A 25533-nucleotide genomic window follows, 5' to 3' on the forward strand; every position below is an offset into this window, starting at 1 on the left:
CATTGCTGTTGAATGATCATTAGTGAGTGACAGTCCTGCACTTCTGTCCGTAACACTCATGTCATGTATTGTAGTCTGTTTGAATTAAACAGAGTTGGCAGCAAAGACACAAACAGAAAATGAGTTCCAGTATACTGTGTTTGCTGTGCTTTTCCCATCAAAATAGATCCTAATTGTAGCCAAGTGCAACGTGTTTTGGTTCGTGTGTGCTTGCATGGCTACCTGGGCTAGAGTTGTAGCACAGAGAATTAATGTCAGGGATGTCAGGGAATCTGTCCAAAGCTGCTCAGACTGCTTAGACTTTCATGAGTTTAAGACATTATGGGCATGGTGGTGAATTTCTTTGTCATTTGTACTGTTAACCCGAGCAGTACTAATGCGGTGTCTTACCTGCTACAGAACCACACACCGTGTATTATGTAACCAAAGCTGCAGCCAAAGCGGCAACATTACCAGCAGCATGTCTTACTGTATTTCAAGCCTACACCACTGTGTGAAGCTGTAGAAGTTTGCCTTCAGCTTTACATTAAATATTTCCTTAACCCAGCTTGTCATTCACATTAGTTGAGTCTCTGTGGCCAAGTCATCGTGGTCTCTGAAGGTTTCCCGTTTGCCTTCATCTTAAAAGATACATGAGGGAGAGAGAGTGCAGGAAGATAAAGTATAGGGAGCAAGAGGGCTTTCTTTGAAGGAAACTGCAATGTGCTTTATTACTTTTCACCCATAATACCAGACTTGTAATCAGTAACAAGAGGTCATTGTGCTGTTGAGAAAATGTCCCTTTGGCAAGTTGTGCAGTGCTGCTCACTGTGATTTAGAAATACGTCTAGAAAAATTGTCCTACATTTCAGTGTCTGTAAGAGAGACTGTGAAAGCAGCCCTGTCTTCTAGAAATTACATTTGACATCCAATCTGCAACACCAAATACATTTTGAGTGAAGTGTAATGTTGACCTAATTACATTTTCTATTAACATAATGTTAAATGTTCACTGATAAAATAGGTTCTCTTGGAAAACTTTATACACACGTAATGACTACAGCATTACTGCTGTATTATCAGCGCCAGTCCTGGCCACATTTGCGCCCTGGGCGAACCCACCCCCTGCTCCCGGGGGCGCCCGCTCTGCTAACTTGATGAACGGTATAGAAAATTGGCAAGGTTTTTTTCTTTTTCGGGCGCTCGTGCGCCCCTCACGGAGACTGCGCCCTGGGCGGTCGCCCACATTGCCCATAGCTAAGACCGACCCTGTGTATTATGTTAGGGCATTGACACTGATACAGAAATCCCCCCAAACCCCCATACTGAGCCCTAAACCTAACCACAAATGTGACAGATGTGACAGGTGCTCAGTTTCATTTGTATGCCGATGATATGGTTATTTACTGTAGTGTGTTAATCTTTGCTAAAGAGGTTGACCACTTGCAAAATGCTCTTAGTGCTGTACAGAACACCTTGTCTCAACTGAAACTTGTTGTCAGTGATGATAAAACCAAGATCATGTTATTTCCTAATGCCAAGAATATCCCTCAAGTGGTCACTCTTGAAGGACAGGTTTTTGAAGGGGTTAACCTCTATAAATACCTGGGAATTCTGATTGATGATTGCTTTACATTTAAGACACATGTACAGTGTTGGGTGAAAAAAAAAGTATTAAGTTAAGTTTATATTTTAATGTACAAAAGAGACTTGTTACTGCCACATTTTTTAAACCAATATTAGATTATGGGGATCTCTTATACATGTGTACTCCTGCTCAGGCATAGCATTCGATTGACACAGCTTACCATGCTTCCCTTAGATTTATCACAAACTGTAAAGCCTGCGAGCTTTATGCTTGGGTAGGATGATCTGGTTGAGCAGCTCATAGGTACAAAGACTGGTACAATCATTGGCAAAGAAATGTTGTATCTAAACATCCAGGATACGATTACATTTGTCAGCACAATGTAATTATGAAAGTAATAGCAATAAACAAATAAATAAAGTTCTAGGAGACAGAGTTTGTGAAACATTCACCACTTTTCATAAGTGGTACTGGAAAACCACTGTTACCTGGGTGATAGATATCATGTCAGTAAAAAAAAGTAGACTGGAAACATTAAAAATAGGATCATCTGGGATGTGTGCCAGCCAATTCTGTTGGAAAACTGCTCCTGAAAAAGGAAGATGTATGAGTCACAGGATCAACACAAGTGCTGCATTGTATCCTTGCTAATGTGCATCAGATAGTTTTGGTTTAAATGGGAATAAAATCCATATTTTTCGAATCTACTATCATCACTTACATCCCTCTAAATTGCATCTTCTTGTTCTTTGTGTGCTTTTTTATTACAGATAAACTCTACCTGGCGTCTTCAGTCCTTTGGCAGCGATGGCTTTCTCTGTATCTGGAGGAACTGTGTTCACCATCCTTCTCATTAGCAGGTGAGGCTGTTTACAGAGGGAGAAATACACCCGTTGGGATCTGCAGCCACAAAGCTATCTTAACAGGCAGGAGGCATAATCAAGTCATGTCAGATTCTAATTTGTAGCAACGTTTGTATGTGGCGGGCTGAGGAGAAGATAGAGTCACTCAGATGTGTGATTTTCTCTGAACCATTGATACTCAATAACAGCTCCCTGTGCATCAGGCAAGAAGCATTGAAATCCCATTGCCACATTCACGATGCTGCTGAGCAGAACTGATGAGGTAGTATCCAGCATCACATGTATCAGTCATTGCATACAACTGGTGTTATAATCCCTGCAGAGGTCATATGGAGAGAGTGATGGGGTGTTTCGGTGCATATATTGTCTGTTACCGTGAAGAGAAGCCTCTTCTTCTCATGCAGTCTATTTTCAAAGCACAGAATGCACTTTGCACATTTCAGATAAGGCAAACCCTCTGGGTCTAGCTGAATTCTGCTATAAGATATTCTCTGTATAGTGAAGCACTTCTTTGCACAATCAGCTCTGGGATTAATGTGCTATAGCAGGTCGCCTGCTACTATACCATGCATCTGCTTTTAGTGTGAACGACTTTGAGAGTGCAAACATGAAATTAATACATTTCATGAATCTGTGACTTCTTTCTTTGCCAGAGAAAAATATGTCTTTTGATGTGAGACAGAAAGTAAAAAATGTTAAGGGCAAGACAAATGACAGGTATTACTGCTCTTTTTGACCTCAGTTCCTTATCATTTTGCTGCTAGTGATGGGGTCCTCTCTGTATTTAGGTCTGTTTGGCGAATTCTGGATTGGGCGGAACTATACCTGGGTCTACTCAGACTGGGTCTGAGTGTCTTCAGTTTCCTCCTCAGTTCCTTTTTTGATTATGTCTCTTTCCTTTTCTTTCTTTATGTTAGTAGCACTTCAAGTGGTTGGTTTGCCCACCGCTTTGGTCTGGGCTGAAGCAATACACATCTCCATTGCATGAATTGTTCTAACTGAGTCCTTTGATCTGTTCTCTTTCCTTTAGTGCCATCATCAGGTCATTTTTTTTGTTTTCTAACATATTGGTTTGTGACTAAATACTTGAGAAACGAATCTCATCAGCCTCAGCTCTACTTGCTAAACTAAAATGTGAATGTGCTAAACATACCTGTCAAGCTTCAGCATGTTAGTATTTTCATTGTGAGCACATCAGCATGTTGACATTACCATTTAGCACAAGTGCAGCCCCACAGAGCCTCTAGCATGGCTGTAGATAGTCTTGCTCAAAACCTGTTCATGCAGGTAGGGTTAGGGTAGGTTTTCCCTCCATTTTAGACCCACAAAAAGCTTTATTCACAAGAACTTTACAAGATACAGTCATAAAATATAAAAATGTTGTGTTGGTAGTCTCTATAGACTAACCCTTGGTGGACTGACCCTTTGTGCAGATCTTTGAGGTTATTTGACTCCTATTTTAAATAAAAAGAAAATCCCTGGTCTAGCTTACCTTGCTAAGCTTAGCCTCTTTGGTTTGTGATCCTGCTTGTAACTGGAAAACAGAACAGAAAAGAAGCCCTTTTGAAAAAAATCTTGTTTTTTTTTGTTTATTTATTTAGATTTTATTTAGTAATCTGGAAACAATGGATTGCAGACAAATCGATATGTAATTACTATGACCTCCATGACACTGTGCATTAAGAAGATCCTGGAAAGTTGATTCACCATGGCTGAAAGCATATCAGTGAACCCTGTCAGCATGAGGTGCCTGGCTCAGGAGCCTTGATAGCTTTAGTGATTGGGAAAGATTGCTTGCCCTCTGCCAGTCGAATACAAATGCACTACAACCACTTTCCCCACATATATGGTCACATTATTGACCCACCTATGACCTTGACAATGCTGAAACTGCCAGGACCCTCACCTCACATTACAGCAAACCAGTACGTCATTACAGGTCAAGCAACCTAAGCTCATAAAGGGTTATGAGGGCCTCGTATTCATCTAGCAGAAACAGCTAGTAGGGACAATGAACTCTGTGGAAAGACTGAGGTTTTGCTTCATACCAGCTCAATTCCGTAATGACATGTTGGCAAGTTCTTCAGTGTCAATCCAGCCTCAGATAACTTCCTGCTCTCATTTTCCTGTGGCTCCCTCATTGAAAGCACTGACAGCACTGGAACATTACAGAAAGGAATACAGAAAGATATTCTATAGTAGATGCTGAGGATCATAGCTGAGCTTGTTACTGTGAAAATAAAAAAAGCAGTTGCTTTAAACAAAAGAAATGAATTTGTCATCAGAGGCAGTCAGGCACTGTGGCTGACATATAAAGTATTTACTGATCGTTGACTAAACATGGAAATGATGCAGCTCATAAATTTAACTATGATCAAATTGTGGCTGGTGTATTTGCAAGAGAGCCGAAAGTCATGAAACATTATAGATGTGTCTTAGATTATTGTATAATTTCATGGATGCTCTTGTCCGGTGGGGCTTATAAGACATTATGACTTCCTATACTTACCTATACATATCACAACAAACAACTATAGACTGCTATAATAGTCTGTGCAGTTTCATACGTTATCATTGTACGAGCTAAGTAAAGTGAAGTACATAGCTGATACTTTGATAATAATGAGACAGTAATTTGACAGCTGAATTTATAATTTAAGTCACATCTATAATGTTTTTTTATGCCTGTTGATATAATGCATTATAAAGCATTACATGTGTTCATGAGTGTAGTCATAATTCAGGTTATTCTGGTGGAATCACAAACATTGTCTAGAACAGCTGTGATCAGCTTCAGCAGCCGCATCATAGCAGTACTTTGTAGGATCGAACACTAATAGTGTATTGCACAATGCACATAACTGCCACAAGGCCGTTGCATTTGCTAAGATTGGTTCAAACAATAACCATTGGGTTTAGCCTTATTGGTAAACAACAACAATATAGTCAAAAGATCATCTTGAGGATGTAGTCTATGTAGCCCTCCTTTGTTTCACAATTATTTGATCAACTGAGAATATCTTTGTTAAAACAGCCTCAGGGTAGAAAGGATAATTTTATGATATCACCAAATGCAACTGTGTATTTTAGCAGCCCACATTTGCAAACCAAAGCTGCAGCATCAAAGCAGTCAGACGTGATTTCTCATTTAATCTCTCTCAATAGAAGCTAAATAATATAAAGTAGAACCATAATACTGTGTATAGAGCCCGATGAGCAGCTCTGGTTACAAAAAGCATGGATAAAATTTTACTGAAGGCTATTATAGGCAGATTAAAGGCTTACACTATTCTTTTCATGTGTCTGTTTGAGAGACATGACTTACTCCTGTATAGAAATCAATTATATGTCAGCCTTTTTATTGATTGCTGCTGGAGAGAGATGAGTGTACCCTTATGCTCAGATAATGGCATGCCTCGATCGTCTCAAATGTGACACCTCAAAAGAAATTTCAGTGGTACATGAGGAGAAATAATTGGCATGATAAAATATTGTACTGAGTGCATATATAAAAAGAATGAGAATGAAAGAAAGAGAAAGAAATTAATAGCATTTTTAATGTCTCTTATCAAAATGACTATGTGAGGAGTTCTTAGGATTAAAAGGAAACTTTAATAAAGTTTATCATTTTGATTAATAATTAATAGACAGACAATCTCTCTGCAAGTTGTGTTGCACTGTGAGCCACCTGGAGACCAAATAAAAAACTGAGATTGGACTCCAACAAGTGCTGTGGCACATTGATTTGGAAGAGTGAGCTTCAATTTTATTGCTTCTGACAAGTTAATGCTTGAGGCTGCTCCCTGATGCCACTTGTCAAGGGTTACCAAAATATAACACCACCAACATTTTAGAGCTGATGCCACGGCCCAGCTCAGCTGAGGAACTTTCTATTTACAGCTTATGGCAGGTTATGGCAGTTTTTTCATTTCATTGGATACCAGACTGCATTGTTAAATTGTCAAGTTTTGCACGTGGTTCTGAACCCCTGAAGTGATGTAAACTTTTGTTGGTCCATCTCAGGTAAACTATCTTGGTCAAAGCATATAAATAATACTTTAAAGGTCCAGAAGATTTAGTGCCATCTAGTAGTGAAGTTGCAAACTGCACCCAATCGAGTATCTTTTCACCTCAACCTCCCTTTCCAAGCATGTGGCAATATGGTGGCTGCGAGATTTGTCTAGAGTCTAGAGCCAGTGTTTGGTTTGTCTGTTCTGGGCTATAGTAGAGACATCCAACATGGTGGAGTCGGTGGGATAGGACATGGTCCTAGATAAGAAGGGCTCATTCTAAAATAACCAAAACATTATTTTTTATTTCCAAGCGATTATACACTGATGAAAACATACTTATGAATATTCTGTTTATTTTATTCCATAGTCTGCCAATAGATCCCCCTGACTGTTACACATGGGACCTTAAGCTGCTTTGACTTTGCTTTGAAATGATGCTGCCTCATTTCCTCAGAGTCAAATATTGAGACTGAGATTGAGATTCTTTTTAATTTCACAAGATTGCCTTTCGCTTTACTAAAGCGCATGTTAGTAATTGCCTTGTCTCGCCTATTTCAAACCCATCATGTATTATTTTCTGCAGCAAAGCCAACTGAAAAACAGTTTTTCATGATAATTAGGTTTAATTGTAGGTCCCCTGGAAAAATATGTTCCCTCTGTTGGGTTTCTCTGCCATTTCCATTTTCACAGCAGTTAGTCATGATACCAGTGTCACTTATATTTTCCCGCAGCAAGAAATTTTCTCGCTCTAGACCTCATTATTGTGTTTTTATAGTGTTTAACTTTTACAAACCACAGTGCTGCATACTTACTGGCTTCTTTATTTCTGTGTGAACAGCGTGTCATCAGCTCATAACAGATTGCTGGGGAACGATACTCATGATCTGTGGTAGTTAAAAAAAACAAAAAAAAAAACATATTTTCTTGGGCATTTCCACAGCGGGAACTTTCCCAAGGGACAGAGATCCTTTTGACAAATTAGAGACTTAATTTAGTTCCTCTTCCATTATTCTGAGTTTGGAGTTTCAATAAGTGATTGATTAAATTTACATGAGGAGTTGATTTTACTTGCTGCTGCAGATAACCAATGTGACAGATTTGTTCTGCTAATCCTGTTACTGACATTCCCTCTTGGCCACTGGTTTCTTGTCCATTCCAGTATCCCCAGGAATTATGTTCATATTGGACAATTCAGCACCTCAGTGTCCAACTTTCTTGTGGGAGTCCTGTGTTTGATTACAGAAATGCAAACCTTAACCAAGTGTTTTAGTTGCATAAACTTAACTTTTTACTTTGTTTCTAAATCTCAATAAAATATTTGCAGTGAAGATTAAAAAGCATAATTTGGCCTCCTACAAAAAACATTTATATATTCCTATATTACTGGTTTCACTAAACTTTCTATATGGGTTAGGGTTAGGCATACAGTATGGGTGGAGCTGAGGTGGGACTAATAAAACAAAATAAATAGGGAAATAGACCTGGATACTAAAACCACCCACCTGTCACTCAATGTGGCTACGGTCTTTATGGAATTAAACATAACTTTAAGCCCTTGTTTAATTTAAACGATACAAATTAATCTGTTCTTTTACAGTCATGAATGGGGAAATTAGCTATAGAGACCACATTGACAGTATGTCATTGGAGCAATGAACACTGTGACAGGAATAAAAAAAAAAGAAATAGTTTGACAGAACATTACTGTAGATCCTAAAAATGTTTTTCTAAAGCGGTGGTCCATTAAAAATATGCGGCGGACATGCTTTTCCCATGAAGTCCTATTTTGAGATTCAGAATTATCATTCACATTTATTAAAGACAAAATGTGGAATTATGACTTGACATATGAATTAAGATTATCTGGCCTCATGGACAGTACCTAACCGTAGGAAAGGGTAAAAATCTCCTAAAAGTTCCTACATTTACTTGGCTGGCTCAGTCTTGTGGTTAGAAACCTTCATCTCTGACATATAAAACGAAAAGGTCAGCACTCCATCTCTCAGACAGCATTAAATGAAAAAAACTAAGGTGTTACTTATAGCCTGCCACCATTCCAGTGTCACATTCCAGAGATTGAATTTTCAGTTTAGATAAGCAATTCAGTATCAAATGGGACATTTAAAGAACCAAACCTGTATGTACAGTAGTTGAGCCAAAGCTGTATCCATGGATAAGAGTAGTGTCACTTTAATTAATACTAGCCAAGATCTTATTTTGGACTTCCTTTGAGCTCCTAAAATCTCAGAGCTCGTAAAAAAAGAGGATTTAAAAACGAAGTATAGAGGAATGTTACTGGTGTTGATAGCTTATCACACCAGACAGGGACTCTAAACTCAAGATCATAGCGGGTTACTTTGTATCTCCATCAACAACAGAAGCTCTTTCAAGGGTAAAATGCTTTTTTTTGTCTGTCTCATGCACCATATTCACTTTACAGGCTTCACTGCCTGATGACCCACCATTGAGTTCAAGAATAACAGTGTAATTGAATCACCCAATGGTGCAGTAAGTTCAAGCTGAGAACCTTCAAAAGATTTTTCTTACTGCTTGACCGCTTAGAGTCACTTTTCATTCAACATTAAATATATGAAATTACATGTCAACTGTAACAGAAAAAGAAAACAAGACTTATGGTATACCATGCAGCCAGACTATAGTTTAGTAGAGTTTACTGACCAATAGCAGCTAGCCTAACATTAACCCCAACACTCCAGAAGTCCCATCTCCAGAAGTACCACACTTCTCATTGGTGAATATTAGCAAGCCAGAGGTAACAACTGAGGATGGACAACTTTAAATTATCCTCCACAAGTTGATTAAATTTTTATCTCCCCTAGTGTCTGCATTCTGCAGGTTTCTATTCCTTGTTCTATACAGTATAGGTTTTGGTCCCAAGGTTTCTTTTCACTTGGCCTTGTCTTAATCTCAGACAAAGAGGACTTTATTTCAAGACTAGTCAAGACCACGACTGCCTGTGTAACTGTCTGATCCATTTGTTAACATAATTATTGGGATTGGATGTTAAACTTCCTTCTTCAAATGCAACCAAGGACATGACTCAATTCTAATGAAAAAGGCTGCCACCCCTCCCTGGTCCCCTTCAGACACACTTAAGAAAGTGAATGAGGAAGACAGGAGAAGAAGCTGTGGCTGCCCGGGAGGAGATTTCAGCCAAATATTCTGTAATCAAATTTGGCTTCCTAAACCATAAATAGGTAATCTGCAAAACAGCATCCAAAAGAAGAAACAACATGCCTAAAGAGATTTGCCAAATGCTAGTTACATATTAGCTACTAAAGTGGCCTTGGGCGTGACTTGGTCTGACCTTCTTGAAGTCTTGGATTTGTCTTGGTCTCAATACACTCTAGTCTTGGTCACGATCTGGTCTTGGTTGAGGTGGTCCTAACTTCAACACTGTCTATTCCTACTAACTTCTGCATTGGCTGATTTGTTGTCGCAACAACAAATGAGCCAGAAAGATGAGCCTCCATGTAGAAAATCTATGTTTTCCAGATCAGATAGCAGGAATAACCTCAGTGTTTGTTGGTTGTAAATGTTTTGATAAATGCACTTGCCCTTTAAAAGGAAAACTGACAACATCAGATGTGATCCTAATGATCCACAGATTGCAGCTCATTCACCAGAATCAAATGGTACAGTGTGCTCTTCAGTGTGTTCGGAGTGAAGGATTACTCTTGTAATATATTGTCACTGAGCTCTTGTTTCAGCTTTCGAGCCAATGTCCTCGCTTCAAAGTGTGTTATATAAATGCTTCAGTTAGCTGAGTGTGTTCTTTGTGCAGTATTAAGACAAACTGTGATGATCCTCCTCCGTAATAACAATAAAGCAGGTTATGTGGATAACTGATGGTCTACTTTCAATATATGTTTATAGGTATGAAGCTGCACAATGATAGTAGGTTTTTAAAAATATTATTAGACTTTTATTATAGACTTGCCCTGTAGCTGTTCTCATTCTCCATACCTATTCTAATGCGCAGCTCATAAAAATCTTTAAACTCTGTTAAAATTGTTCAAATTCTGCTTGACTAACCCTGAGTTACCCTGGGGTACTAATTTTCAAGTTTGTTAAATACTGATTGTGGCAAAATGGCTACCAACTGTTCTCCACCGTTATGTGCTGACAAAGACCATAACATAACTATTTTCCACCCTTATGTTCTTTGTCAGGAGCAGCTCAATCTGACAGCCTTTAATTTGTGGGTTGGGGGCGGTAGGTGTAACCTGGACAACTGTAGGGATCTTTAAACATCAGTGTGTGGTTGATCTTCAGGTGTCACTGGCTTGATGATAATGATTACAGCCCTGTAACACACTCATGAGCTTAAAAATACACCTTTGTCTGCTCAGTCTTTGGCTCAGTCTGCGGTGAGGTGCAGACGTGTTATGCATCGAAATTGTGGCACAGCAGCTCTTATTCGCTGCCTGTTTTTAATATTTATCCATAGCCAAACACATATCCCAATGCCGGCATTAAACATTCAGATCTATAGTTTTTTTTTTAAGTTAGAATAAAATTATTAGATGAAACCTCACTATTCCTGGCTCACACACTGTTGTCAGTACTGCAATATTGTTTAATGCATGGTGGTTCTGAATTCGGCATTCATTGGCACGACTCTTCCTTCAGTTATGATATGTGTGGACACATTTGGAGGCATCCGTTAACATGCTTGCTACTCTGCTACTCTACTGTTTTATCTGGCCTTGAAAAGAAAACACAGTTAATTATCTTCCTGATAGGATTTTTCTGGATGGTTAAATCTTTCTTCATAACTAATTAGTTTTTTTCCCCTCAGTAGTGGCTTAACTCTGTAATGAACAGAAAAAAAAAATATGCAAGGACTACTTATAGATTACCCACAGAGGCATAAAATGTATATTTGATGATTTTCCTTAATGGAAATTCAATTTGTTGATTACAGTCTTGGAAGGATGGTCCACAGTTTCTGTCAACACACATTAAGCTTCAGTGAAATTATTCACTTCATTTGATTTATATTCTTTCAGCAAAATATTAAATTCCACATTCTGCAAATCGGTTCAATAACATTTGTTTTCAAGGTCTTTAGTATAAATTCAAGCATTCCATGACTTTTAAACCTCATTTGATATATCACTGGTTTGTTCTGCACTACTGTCCCTTTGATCATGTTACATTCATATATTATTTGTTGTGCATTCATAATTAGGACTCCTCATCCTGAACTTTGTCTTTATTCCAAAACTACCTACTTGTTAGCCCTGTACTTTCTCTTACATTGTTTCTTACTGATTTAAACAGAACATGTAGTTATGAGAGAATACAAACAACAAACGTTTATTCTAATGAATCAGGCAGATCAGACTACACAATATATGAGCCCAGTAATGGTCTGAGCCGACAGATGTTAACTGTTAAGAACACAGCTGAACATCAGGTGCATTGCTTGCATGTTTTGTTAGTGTATCATGTTGGATGACAATCCACGCAGCATCTGGGACACCTTACTATGTTCTGACAAACAGGCGGCTAATGGAAAAGTCATTAGTTATGCAGGTATTTGACCTGATGGTAGCACTGGGTGACAGGTCAGGGAATCAACAAAATAATTACACGGGGAACATAAATGTGTCCAGAAGTTGCTGTTACAAAACCACAAATGTGAACCTGCTGGTGGTGTTAGAGCAAGTTAGAGTAATTAGGATAGATTAAGAGAAGTTTCAGAAGTCAAAAAAACTTTAAGTCAATAAGACTTATACATGCACTGCTTCAACTGAAGAGACTGAAACATCAGAGCTGTGTGGCACAATGAGGAGACTAACCTTCCTCAAACTAATGAAACAAACAGAAATTCCATATCTCCATTGTGTTTTTGTGTTTAACTGGCCCTCTGGCAAAAGTTAATGGCATCCAACAGTTCATCTAGAACAACTGACTCCTAATATTTGCATAGTGGATTGAAATGCACATAAATTAACAATTTCTTTTGCAGATATTTAGAAAATCCAGTTCAAATTTTTACTGCATGTGTACTGCAATTTGAAATGTTGCTATTGTCAGGGAACCATTAATGTTCATACCACATTTTGTGGAAATCCATGTACGCTGAGATATTTCGCAGAATAAGTAAAAACATTCACGTGTTGGTGTTTCAGTTTGGACCAAAGTGGTGGACTTGACCAACTGACCAACCGCTGCAGACACAGCAGTAGGAGAAACTTTATTTGCACAGGCAGTGTTGTTGCTTACTTGTAGTTTTTTGCCCTGAATCGGTGTTGTCTGGTGGATGTGCTGGCACTGATACACGCATGTATTCAGACTTTCCTCCTTTTCCTCCACCTAAATGAGAATGTGGGACTTGTGGGATAAAATGCTTGGCTACACACAAAATCTTTTTCATGTCTTCTCAAAGACATCCACCGGTCAAAAAGACACTTTGTCCAATTAAAACAGATGAAATTCAGTAAGGGATGAGCTCAGTCAGTTTTTACACAGCATTTGTCAACACGATTCTGTACCTATATATATTGTATGACTTTATGTCAGTTAAACTATTTACCATTCAAATTTGCATCACTGTTTTGCAGTCAGATGAATTTGCATCATCTTGAAGATATGGGTAAAATTTTCTTTACAATTAAGAGGAAGAAGTAAAGGACCTGCTCAACCGCATCGCACCAGAGGAGTCCACCCAGGGCAATGTGCACACGTTCCATTTATTACTCACGGCTGATTGACTGCTATCTGGCTATAACTGCGTAAAGAGAGTGTGCATGAGTGCAGATCTATAAAACATCAGACTGAAAGCAGACCATAAGGGCTCCAGACAGCCTGCTGGATTTGTCTCACAGCGGGTTCAGAAGAGCATGTGTTTAATCACTCTGAAAAACGCACTGAAGAATAAGAACATTTTGGTGAATCCCACTTGTCAAATCATGCACAGCTTATTGTTTAGGCACCCATATGTGTCTTTTGTCATTTTGAATGAGTATTTTCTCTTTTGTGAAGATGCAGTTTGATTAGACAACAAGTTTGCATCAAAATACACTTTAACAACTTTGCTGTTAGCAGTTCCTGAATGACAAATGGCCTCTAGATAGCAACCTAGTATAGAAACAGCAGTTGATGAACTTTAACACAGTTAACACACGAACATGCTATAAAGCTCACATGAATAATCCAGTTAATTTACTGTATGATTTGGGATGCTGGTTCATTTCTGATTGTGGCAGTGCTGTAATTGATTGAAAGCTGCCCGGATATAAGAGGGCATGACAAGTTGATAGTGCAAAGTGAGGAATGCTTCAGTTTAACTGGCTGGGGGTGATGTGGCAGAGCACTTCATTGACAGATCTCACTCCTGTTCCTTAATCAGAGAAAGTTCTCCTGGCCTGCATGTATTATTAATGAAAACGAGTGGAATGAGATATACATAACTATAACTGTAATGATTAATACATTCTATTTTACCATTAAAGCAAACCAGCAATATTGTTGTATGACATATGAAGCCTTGCAAAATGATAGTACAGTTGATCCGTTTTTTGTTCTGCTGGTTAATTACAGTCAGCTTGCAAAGACGATTCTACAGCAGGCTTCTGTTTTAGGGTTTGATGCTAGTGAGAAGTCTAAAGTAGCCGAAAGTGCACATGTAACATCTGCTCTTGCTGATTTGCCTGAAATAAAGTCACACGTTTCCTTGTGTCACAACTCACTTTTTTTTCCCTCAGACTTCAGCAGGCTTATAAAGACAGTAAATGTTCTATTCTCCTATGTATGTGGAGGGGCTTAGGGAGCTGCCTGGGATAGCATGAAGGGGAGAAACAGCTGCTTCTATCCACAAAAGGCTTTGACATGAACTTGGGAGGACTTTCTTCGTGGTGCCTGGTTGCTTGCTTTTACATCTCAGAGCATGAGGGGTCTGAGGAAGCCTCGAAAGTCCCTGATGAGCGAGAGAATAATCTCTGTATATGAGAGCAGCAGCGACTTTCCTCAAATCCTATTTCACAGTGGCAAAAAATGAATATTCTCTCTAGAAGAACAAGACATTTAATGCCACCTGACAGGCGAAACATCCAGTGTAGAGCGAATGTTTCAAGCACACCTTGAGGATTGAGCTAATGTTGTGTGTTTTACCTGTTCTCTCCAGCAGCCTGCCACCAGACAATGGAGGCCTCATCCGACCTGTACCAAGCAAACCACAAGGGTCCTCTGTATTTAAAACCTTCATGGAATGAGGCAGTGTAATTTCAGCCTTTTAATGAGAGAGAACATGAATTTCTATGGTTTAACATTAGATCTGGAGCTGTAAATTAAGACGGAAATGTCATTACTTGTAATTTGAATATGATTTAGCCTGACTTTGAAGGTCAACCAAGGATTTAATATGGTGTGTTGAATAACTAACCTTCATCCATCTATCCATGACCTTATTTAAATCATGATGACATAATTGGAACCAATACTAAAAGGAGCAATTGTACCATTTACCATGTCAAATGTAATTAAATGCTTTGTATTATTAATGTGATTGATAGACAAAGGAGGGAAACTATACATGGTAATTTGCGCCTATATAGTCTTGATTTTAGTGATAAATCTGGAAACTCTCCTCATGAAACTGTGCCTGTTTGGTGAAATGTGGAACAAAACATGAAAAAGTGTAGCTTATCAAATCCCATTCTGCTCAGCTCATTTGTACATGCTCCTGAATGGGGAATATTCAATCAAATTGCTCCCAGTGTGTATACAGAACACATGTGTTGTACTCGTCGAGACTCGAGCAACATGGCATGCCAGTGGCTGCAGGGATTTCTCTGCAGTTGAGGAGAGTCCAGCTCAGGGAGTTTGGGGACTGAAGCATGACATGAATCAATGAAAGAAGAGTGAGAAGCGTGTTGGAGCTGAATATACTGCTGAGTGGGAGGAAGAATGGAAGAAGGAGAGACAGAAGGGGGTCCACAGAGAGTGTTACTCAGCTCTCTGCAGGGGTTATGTGCAACTGAATTAATCTGTTGTGAAATGTGCAAGTGTAGCATGGACTGGTGACTTGTGTGCATTGGAGATTGGGAAGAAGAGTAGGGGGATGGGGGGTCGTCTGTTGGGAGGCTATGTCATGAAACTGGATCTGAAAAGGCGAATTCCCCCACAGGGTTTGAGTCCTTCATTCCAAGCCACCCTGTCACCCCTGTATTGCTCTGTCTGAACCTATTCCTCCACCCACACATCCAACATCAAAGCAAAGACATATTAGCATAGCCTATAGACCACTGGATGTATGTACAGTGGCAAGAGTTTGCTCATGGCTATACCACATCAGCTGGCCAGATGTTTGTATGTACTGTGTAGTATTCAGTTTTACTTTCTTGAAGTAACTTCTTAGTAGTACTTTGCTGTGTTGTACTTGACTACTGTACCAGAGCATTTGGTTTGATGTAAAACCCTTCAAAATGATCTAATCTATCATCGGGGGCGAAGGTGGCTCACGGCTCCGTCCGCGAGCTTTAAAGTGCCCACCCCTCTCCGGGACAGTCAATTTATGTATGATCCGATTAGTCGACTAATCGAAAAAATAATCGGTGATTAGTCGACTATCAAAATAATCGTTTGTGGCAGCCCTAATCTGTATACGATTCCTGGAAGCTGAAAACATCCCTGTTCTTGCATGGCCATCATACTCACTGGACATGTCACCTGCTGAGCATGTTTGGGATGCTGGATGGGCGTATACGACAGTGTTCCAGTTCCTGCCAATATCCAGCAACTTCGCACAGCCATTGAAGAGGAGTGGACCAACATTCCACGGGCCACAGTCAACAACCTGATCTGAACCTGAACTCTATGCAGAGGAGATCTGTTGCACTGTGTGAGGCAAATGGTGGTCACACCAGATACTGACTGGTTTACTACTGGTCAGAGTGGCCTTTTATTGTGGCCAGCCTAACACGGGACTCACACGGGAGGTGGAACTGCAGCGGAACGGTACTTTGCCCGGCGTCAACTCACACCGGACGCGGATCAGCCGCGGAACGGCAGCGGAGCGAGCCGGCCGTATTCACGCGAGATCATGCGAGAATCCTGGACATACCCGAGACCCCGCGATAAACAGTGTATTAAAAAAAAACAACAACAACAAACAGCTGACTTTGCTTCTCCGACGTGGAGGAGATTATTAAAAGCATCTGTTGTGTCATAAATGATTGTGTGTTGTTCCACTTTAACAATTAGTCTCTCGTTGAGACCCTTTGATCACCTGGTGCCACCGGTCATGACGTCACGTTGATGTGAAGTTGTAAAAAGCTACATGAACTGAGTATTGTGTTTTATTTTGAAAGGGGGCGGAAGTTTATTACGTTGATTCAAGGCCCGGTTTCCTGTCTGGTGCGCAGTGCTCTGTTGAAATTTACGAGGTTCAGCCGCGGCTCGCGGAAGAAATAGAAATCTTGCGGAAAGCTCGCGCCGTGGCGCGGAGAGCCGCTTCTGGGACGCGTCTGATCCGCGCCCGGTGTGAGTGCTCTCATTGACTAGACTGGCTTCTATTTGCTACGGTGACCGCGGCGGTGCCGTTCCGCTTCCGTTCCGCGTCCGGTGTGAGTTGGCCATTAACCCCTAAAATACACTGCATGCGGAATGGCTCTGCCACTGCAACGGAGCTGATATGTTTCAGTTTTAGTCAATGTGTCAGCTCACACAGTCTCTGGTCCTGCTGTGTCATGGCTCCGGAACGATTGCAGCGACCGGCCGCCCTCCGCAACACATACGCAAAGCTTCTATTTTTCTCGGACGCCGGAGCACGGTGCATAAATTCAGCACAGAGCAGATTGTGCTGGGAAGGAAATCTGCTACAAAATAAAACCCTGGTTGATTTTCAAAACAAAATACTCCGTGTTCACCCAGGATCGAGTTTCATTACAAGAACACGTCATAATGGGCGGGGGCGACCTGAAGTCAACAGGTCGACACCATGGATGAGGAGAAGTTGATTCTGGAGGTCCAAAATCAAGCTATCATTTATGACACCTCACATCCTTTTTATAAGGACACCAGAAAAAATATGCAGCGTGGAATGCCATTACAGAAGTCAAAGAAACTACAGCTGGCAATATAGAGCGATTATGCGTGAATTTGTGTGATCTTGTGACGCTCGGTGGCCGGCGGAGACGCAACTGTGCGCATCACAAAGTTGGCGGACGGCGGAGTACGCTGTCGTTCCGGAGCGGAGCCGTTCCGCATGCAGTGTATTTTAGGGGTAAGGCACACCTGTGCAATAGTCATGCTGTCTAATCAGCATCTTGGTATGCCACACCTGTGAGGTGGGACGGATTATCTCGGCAAAGGAGAAGTGCTCACTATCACAGATTTACACAGATTTGTGAACAATATTTGAGAGAAATGGTTATTTTGTGTATATAGAAAATGTTTTAGATCTTTGAGTTAAGCTAATGAAAAATCAGAGCAAAAACTAAAGTTTATATTTTTGTTCAGCGTATTTCTATTGAATAACAGCTTACCCTCAACTTTCTGGAGGGTCTTTGCTTTGCTAAGTGGCATGCCAAGGCAAAAACACATGGGACCTTTTTTTTAATGAAAGGGCATTATTTTATTGTTCTTCGTTGCATTTTGGTGGAAAAACTGCATATGTTTGTCAGGCAAAGGGATTGAAAAATAATATTTTCATTCAAAAACTCTTCACTAGTACTGTTTGAGGTGTGATTTTGAGTAAAAAATTTGTTTCCTTTTCGTTTTTGAAATTCTTTCATGTATTGTAGATTTTTCACTCATGCTTCCCTTATAAGCACATTACATGACTGCTTATGATACCCTAGGTTCTCCTGAATCTATAGATACCAAACACATAGTGTTCCATATACATTAAGTATTGTTTATAAGCCCAAATGTTAAAGTAGTAAAAACAAGCTAAAAATGGGATAGTCCCCAGAGGGTTAAACTCATCATCATCAAACCCTCTGAGTTTAGATGTGTGTGACCCCTGAATGAATAAATGTATTAACATTACTTTGTATCTGTCTCCTATGTCCGGATTTCATGTTGATTGGTCAGTCTGAACTAGTAATAATGGCCCGGCCCAGCATAACATTTGGTCCCTTTCCCCCCCCCACAAATCCAAGGTGGCAACCCTAGTACCACTAGGCATATTCACCTTAGTAGACAGACAGGCTACCTGTTTCCCCTCGACTCCAGTATTTTTGCAAAGCTTATCACCTGGCTACTGCTCTATACATGCACAGACAAGAAATTGATATTCATCCTTTAACTCTAAGAAAGCAACTATTAAATAACTGGCAGTCTGATTTCTTAATTTTCTATCTGATGACTGTGCATTTTGCTGTGTCAGTTTTAAAGGTTGAACCTAGGTGAGGTGAAAACAAGTCTTTTATTAAGTACATGTGGAATTTAAGTGGAGGCTTGGCAGAGGGACAGAGAAGGTGAGATGGACAGGGAGGCAGATAACCCTGCCAGGGAAAACAGGTGTAACTTACCGATAGGCAGGTAGGCAGGCAGGCAGACAAACTAACAATGCAAAAGTAAACTAGCACACAGAGTCTAGACTGACCGTGAGTAGAACTCTGATCCAGCGAGGACCGGCAGTCTGTGCAGCGCTCTTATAGGCGGGAGTGATTGCTTGATGAGAGACAGGTGTGCTGATTGCAGGTGATTGGCAGGTGTGTAGAGAGCAGAGCCAGAATGAGGAAGAGTATGAGGGGCCATAAGGGACATTATTCTGAATTCACATACACATATGAAATCAAACATACTGAAAACCTCATGATATACTAGTGAAAACCTCTCATACAATATAATGAAATGCTCCCTCTCACACAACCACTCATATAATATATATGTTTTCAGTGCATGTGAATGCATTTGGTTTCATATGTGTATGTATGAGGAAAAATACAGTAGAAATAACGTCCCCTCATAAAAGAGAGACCACACCCACACAACCACAGATGATATTTGATGAAATATTTTGGCTAACAGACCTTTTTTCTCAGCAGCCATTTTGACGCAGGTGTTTCCAATGGCGCTAATTAATAATTCAATTTATTGAAAACAGAGCCTGGAACAAAACCTAAATTGGCATTGGTAGTAACATCTGAGTTTACCCTACTATTTAATGTCAAAATGGCTGCTGTGAAAAAGGCCTGTTGTTTTCATCACGCAGTCAAGCAGCTCTGACAGTGACTGTCGGTACTGTGAGAAAGAGATGTGAGGAGAGATGAGTGATGAGGAGAGAAATTATGAAAGATGATGAAATGATTGAGATGACAGGAGAGAAAACGAGCAGAATAAGCAAACCAAAGCACTCATTACTGAGAGTAGCAGGAGATTCTGATCATGACAGGAAGAGACAGACTGATCATTGCTTGCTGCTAGCACTTCCCTGCCACTAAGTTCAGAGAGGCTAAGACGTAGGCACTAGGGAGTAGCCAATTAGCACATCAGAAGGTGTTGTTCAGAGTCCCAGTGTCATGTGTCTGTACAGATAATATGACTGCTACTGTACAAGTGACATGACAGATCAAGCCCTCAGAAATTGGCCAGTGTCATGCAAGTCTGCTGCTCATGCCGACATCCAGCTGTTGAGCTAGAAGTTAGAAGTCCTTTATGCTGGTGTTTTTTGCACTGCATTTCTCAGAGGGCTCTGGGTTTTTTTGTTGAACAAATTTCAGTTTCTGTGAAGAACTTGACTGCTGTTTGACCTGTATTCATACTGTACCGCAGCAAATGTAGTTGAATTAAACTTGCTTTAAGTTAAAAATAGCAATCCAATTCAATTTAATTATGCAAAGGATAGATTTTAGATCGTAGCTCACCCAAAATAGGTCTTGATTCTAGAAGGGTTTATGATCATCTGTTCAACTTTTTGTAAAAACATCATTCACTTTCTTCTCTTCCAGTTAAGATGGTGGCTGTGATCTGACGAGTTTCTTTTATTAACAACATAGTGTGTCACAAATGCCAAATTTCACGTCAGCATTTTGAAATTATGAATATTATTATGATTATAACTTGTCCTGTTTAAGGTTGCGAGGGGGCAGGAGCACATCCCATTATACAGTAGGTTAGAGGCAGGGTGCACGGCACGCTGGGCAGGCTTTCAGTTCCATCAGACGGCTAACACTCATTGACAGAATAACGCATTCACACCTACAGGCAATCCAAGTATAATCTGTAGTGTGGGTGGACACCCAGCTGTTGTGGTCACATGCTGAGGTGTGAGGTTGTCACCTCACATAAATCTTATTAACGCTGATCTGGATATCTTACTGTGAAGCTGCTCGACTATTAGTGTACATTCAAAGATTTTATATATTTATCTAAAATGCTTTTTTTGCAGAACGTTTTTTCCTCGGCTCAGTTGTGGGCATTCAACGTGTCATCTTGTTACTCTTGATAGGCAGCATGGGGGGCAGGTGTGTCGGGTCTGTCAGTGTGCATTCTGGAAAATTATGCACTCTGCAGACTGTGCTTTCATCTGGGGAAGGAGGGACCTTACAATACATGAATATGTGTGTTGTTTGTTTGTGTGTGTGTGTTTGTGTGCATGCTTGCATGTGTGTACGGTGTGCATTTATGTGTGGTCGTCACTACTTCACACAGCCTAAATGTCCTCTTGTCTTCATGATCATTCTGCCTGTACATAGACGACAAAGATGGGATGTTAATATTAGCAGCCTGTGTGATCCTAGGAGTATTCAAAGGATCTGACTTTTTCTTTTTTTTTATACTGTCAGGGCTCAGTGGTTAGTGACTGTTTGGCAGGTTGGAGAACTGAGGTCTCATCCCCATCTGCAGGTGAAGGTTTAGACAGCCAGAAGTTAGAGAGTCTGGGGATTTGCGGAGATGGATAGAGTGAGAGGAGCTCGGGGCTCTTTGCACACATTCTGGTCAAAGAAGCAGTGTTTCATTGTCAGACTCCAAAACAGCAACAGACACCAAAGATGAATAGCTCTGCTGTTGCCAGTAAGTGCTAGTAAATCAATTCAGTGATGTATGGCACACATAGTTTGTTTTCTGGATATTTTTAGCATTTAGAAATCTTTTCTTTAGCTTGTATTTTTTTTAATTCCCATGTTTTATCACATAATACCTCTGAAATGTTTTATTTTTGTCATTTCTTGCTGCTTTCCTCATCTGTGTCACCGCAGAGACATTTTGAAATACACACACTCATACAGTTAAGCAGATGCAAAACCGTTTGTGAATGTAACGAGGGTCACACGGGGCAACCCAGATTGATACTGCAGTATGCTAGAGGCAGAGTGCTGTCACCACCGTCACTAACATGGCTTTCCCATCCAAGTCTGTTGCCTGCTGAAACAACAGGCTGGAAGCCATGTGAGCAAGACTTCATGCAGCATAGCAACAGTGTGCTGGGAGCCAGTTACCCCACTGACTAAGCTGATTTGACACAGTCAGGTAGTTTCATGAGGAAGACTTTTTTGTGGGCCGTGTGGTGGATTCACCAGAACAAACTGATGATTCTTCCATAGATGGATTGGATGGTGCTCACTGTGAACTGATTCAGTGTATTATTATTTTTTGATTCACACACTACCTTTTTCTATCTCTGTCTTTTGTAGCCAATTGTGAGCTGTCAAATTATGAACATACATAAAAACGATGATTTAAGAAAGGAAATGTCAATCATTATGTTGGTTTGTCTGTCCTGCCAATTTTTTCTACAGACATTCAAGCATTGCCTTTTCTTCTAGTGCCACCATGAGGTTGACATTTTTGGTTTTGTGTGAAATATTGAATGTATTTCCATGGACCTCAGAACAGATAATTATAGGTAGGTAGATAGGTTTTTGTTCAACCAAACTATTTTTGGTCAGAGCTAAATGTCTCCAAACCTATTGGATGGTTTGACATGACGTTTGGTACAGACAGTCATGTTTCCCACAGACCATCTGAGGGCTAAATAAGACTTCACTAAATACCTCCAAAAATAATGAAATTTCCATCAACCTTAGTGCTAAGATAAGTTACTTTCCCACACTGGGGTGATTCACTTGTCACAGCAGTTCACATACACAAGGTTGATAAGAAATGACTCATAAATAAGAAATATCTAGAAAAATGAAAATGAAGTGTCTGATAGCTGTTGGAATGATGGACCTGTGGTAGCGCTCCTTCATACATGGTGGGAGTAGCAGTCTGTTGCTGAAGAAGCTGTTTAAGGCCCCCATAGTCTCTTGCGGGGGGTAAAATAAGTTCATGATGGATGTAAGCTTTGCTAACATCCTACTTTCCCTCTCCCCCACCTCCTCTATGGAGCCTAGGAGATAGTCCCAGAGCTGGCCTTCTTTGGTTGAGTCTTTTCCTGTCTCTCTCTGTATTTCAGTGACTGCATAGAATAAAGCAGATGGCACCACAGTGTCATAGAAAGTTTTTAACAGAGTCCTGCACACTCCAAAGGACCTGAGTCTCCTCAGCGAGTGGAGATGACTTTTTGTACAAGATGTCTGTGCTGTGACCAGTCCAGTTTATTGTTGAGATAAACACTTAGGTATTTGTATGATGTTCATGTTCAGTGTTGTAGTATTTGCTAAACATGTAACAGTATACAGTATGTACTGTGAGCATTGTCATTGTGAGCTGGTTGCAATGTTAACATTAACAAATGGCCACTGTGCCTAAATACAACCGTGCAGAGCAGCAAGCAACACTGTAGAATTTTTTAAAATTTAAGATTCATTCCATAAAGTGCAATGGCTGTGTCTCCCTACAGCAAGCAAAGCTATAATGGGTTACACGTAGCATTTTATCATCAATTAATCATTGCATACATCTTGAGATGTTTCTATAATTAACACATACAAACAGGGTAATCACTAGGAAGAGACTGTGTCCCACAGGGTCACATATAACGGAAAAGCTACCGGGTTGCTTCATGACAAAATGAGGTTGCTTTATAGCTCAAAGCAGAAAGAGGTTGTCGCATTTTCAGCATGTTATGATGTAATGCAAGAGAGTTAATAGACTTTACTAGCGTAAACAGTAAAATTAAACTTCAATGAATGACCCATGAATGTGTGGATATTTCATGATGCTGCATGATAAGAAAAGCAGGACAACACACTTCTGTTCTGTATTCTTGCTGTCCTTGTCACACATTTGACTACGGCATCGTACAAGTGACAGAGGGAACTCTGCCAGTATGTGGAGATGAATGTTTTTTGCCTCTGCACATGGACTGATCTGTGTTGCTTCAGCCCCTCTTACATCACGGCACATGCCCCCGGGCTTTCTCTCTACAGAGCAGGCGTTCTGTATTTAGAGCCTGATTTATACACAAACACATATACCACTAGGGAAGAAGCAATGAGTGTTCTTTTCCCCTGCTGCAATTGCCAGCAATATAATCATCTTCCCACACTTCAATGTGCCTTTAAGGATACGATTCAGAAACAACAGGAGAAAAAAAAAAGCCTCATGAAAGCAAACAGAAATTTGAAAGGCGTAAGTGAATGAAAAGCCGCAGAGATGGATGGTTTAAAATATTCTGAAACCAGTCAATTCAAGGTAATCAAATAATGAAAAAAAAAAACATTTTTTTGTTCTGTTATTCTTATTCTTATGCCATGTTGCAATTTCAGTCTGCTGTCTATTCTTCCACTCCGCATGGCTTGTAAGATTTGCTGCAGAACTCAATCGGCACCCTGCAGATTGTGTGAACAGTGCAGTGGTCATGAAGAGGAATCCTCCTCCGGGTAAATGTGCAACAAAAAATAACTCTTATTTTTGTTTTTCTCTACCTCTTTTTTTCCTTCTCTTTTTTTGTTCTCAGGTTGTTAGAGAGCTCCATGCTCAACGCAGAAGTAAAAGAAGGAGAGATTTTGCCTCCTACCATTCAGAGGCTGATGAAAGGATACAACAAGTACCTCAGGCCTTTCTTTGACAGTAAGGAATCTGCAGACACATGCAGCCAAGAAAATGACAGAGCACTCAGGGGAAATGTGTGTTTGACAGAGAACGATATGGGTTCATGTTGCAATTTTATGCTTCCATGTCCCTTCTGAGTAATATATGCTGACATACAAAGATTTTAATTTATTGCATATGTGTATTATAACATGAGAGATGAAATCAAATTTATCTTTGAAATTGGTTTGCTTCAGAGTTACTTTGGGTGTAATGAAATGATGATAAGGGAATATGTGCAGAAAAAAAAACACGTTTATGAGGCCAGTGTAGGGGTACATGGTACAGTATGTATGTGATATATACTGTCAGAGTCAAAAGTTTGGACACACCTTCTCAGTCTTTTTTCTTTATTTTTAGTAGTCCTACATTGTAGATGAACACTGAAGACATTACAAATATGAAAGCACAGATTTACCATAATTATGTGGTAAACAGAAAAGTGTAAACAAAGCAACATACACAGTCTGTGCAGTTGGGAGAGGAGGAGGATGAGGAATGCCTGCTGCCCACTAGATGGGCGGCATCTTGGCTCCTTAAATGTCAGGTGGTTTCCTGGATGCAGCCAATCAGGGGCCAGGGCTTGAAACCTTTCCACCAATCGTCATGGCACAGTCCTATTTGCATGTAAAACTGACAGCAAAAAAACACAAGGCGTGCGCACACACACAACAGACTGAAAAATGACCACAGTCATAAAACTGCCAACAGTGTCACCAGGAAAGCAGCCTGAAACCATCACACCTTCTCCTTCATGCATCATGGTGGGAACCACACATGCAGATAACATATGTTCATCTACTCTGTGCCTCAGAAAGACACAGCAGTTCACTTCTTCTTCTCAGTCTCCTTCAGTAGTGGTTTATTTGCTGCAAACTTAAACTCTAAAGTGTTGTTAATTGGTGATTTAAAAATCTAGTTACTGTAATGAATTTATCCCCTGCAGCAGAAGTAACTCTCAGTCTTACTTACCTGAGGTGGTCCTCATGAGAGCCAGTTTCATCATAGCGACACTTGAAAACTATTCCAGGTGACGACCTCATGAAGCTGGTTCAGAGAAAACCAAGCAAAATGTTGAACAATGTAAAGCATAAAACATATTTTTCTTTGTTTACATTTGTTTTGTTCACGA

At 40.2% G+C, this 25533-nt stretch overlaps 1 protein-coding gene across 1 annotated transcript in view; it reads left to right on the forward strand.

Annotated features, from left to right (window-relative positions):
• The first annotated feature begins 2358 nt into the window (after positions 1-2358).
• Positions 2359-25533, forward strand: part of LOC104935079 (gamma-aminobutyric acid receptor subunit pi) — a 35772-nt gene continuing 12597 nt past the window's right edge. The window contains exons 1-2 of the mRNA XM_027274362.1: positions 2359-2427; positions 24268-24380. Coding sequence (XP_027130163.1) covers positions 2375-2427; positions 24268-24380 — 166 coding nt within the window. The 5' untranslated portion in view covers positions 2359-2374. The remainder of the gene's footprint in view (positions 2428-24267; positions 24381-25533) is intronic.

This window comes from Larimichthys crocea, chromosome III (genome assembly GCF_000972845.2).
Source record: "Larimichthys crocea isolate SSNF chromosome III, L_crocea_2.0, whole genome shotgun sequence".
Taxonomy (NCBI): domain Eukaryota; kingdom Metazoa; phylum Chordata; class Actinopteri; family Sciaenidae; genus Larimichthys; species Larimichthys crocea.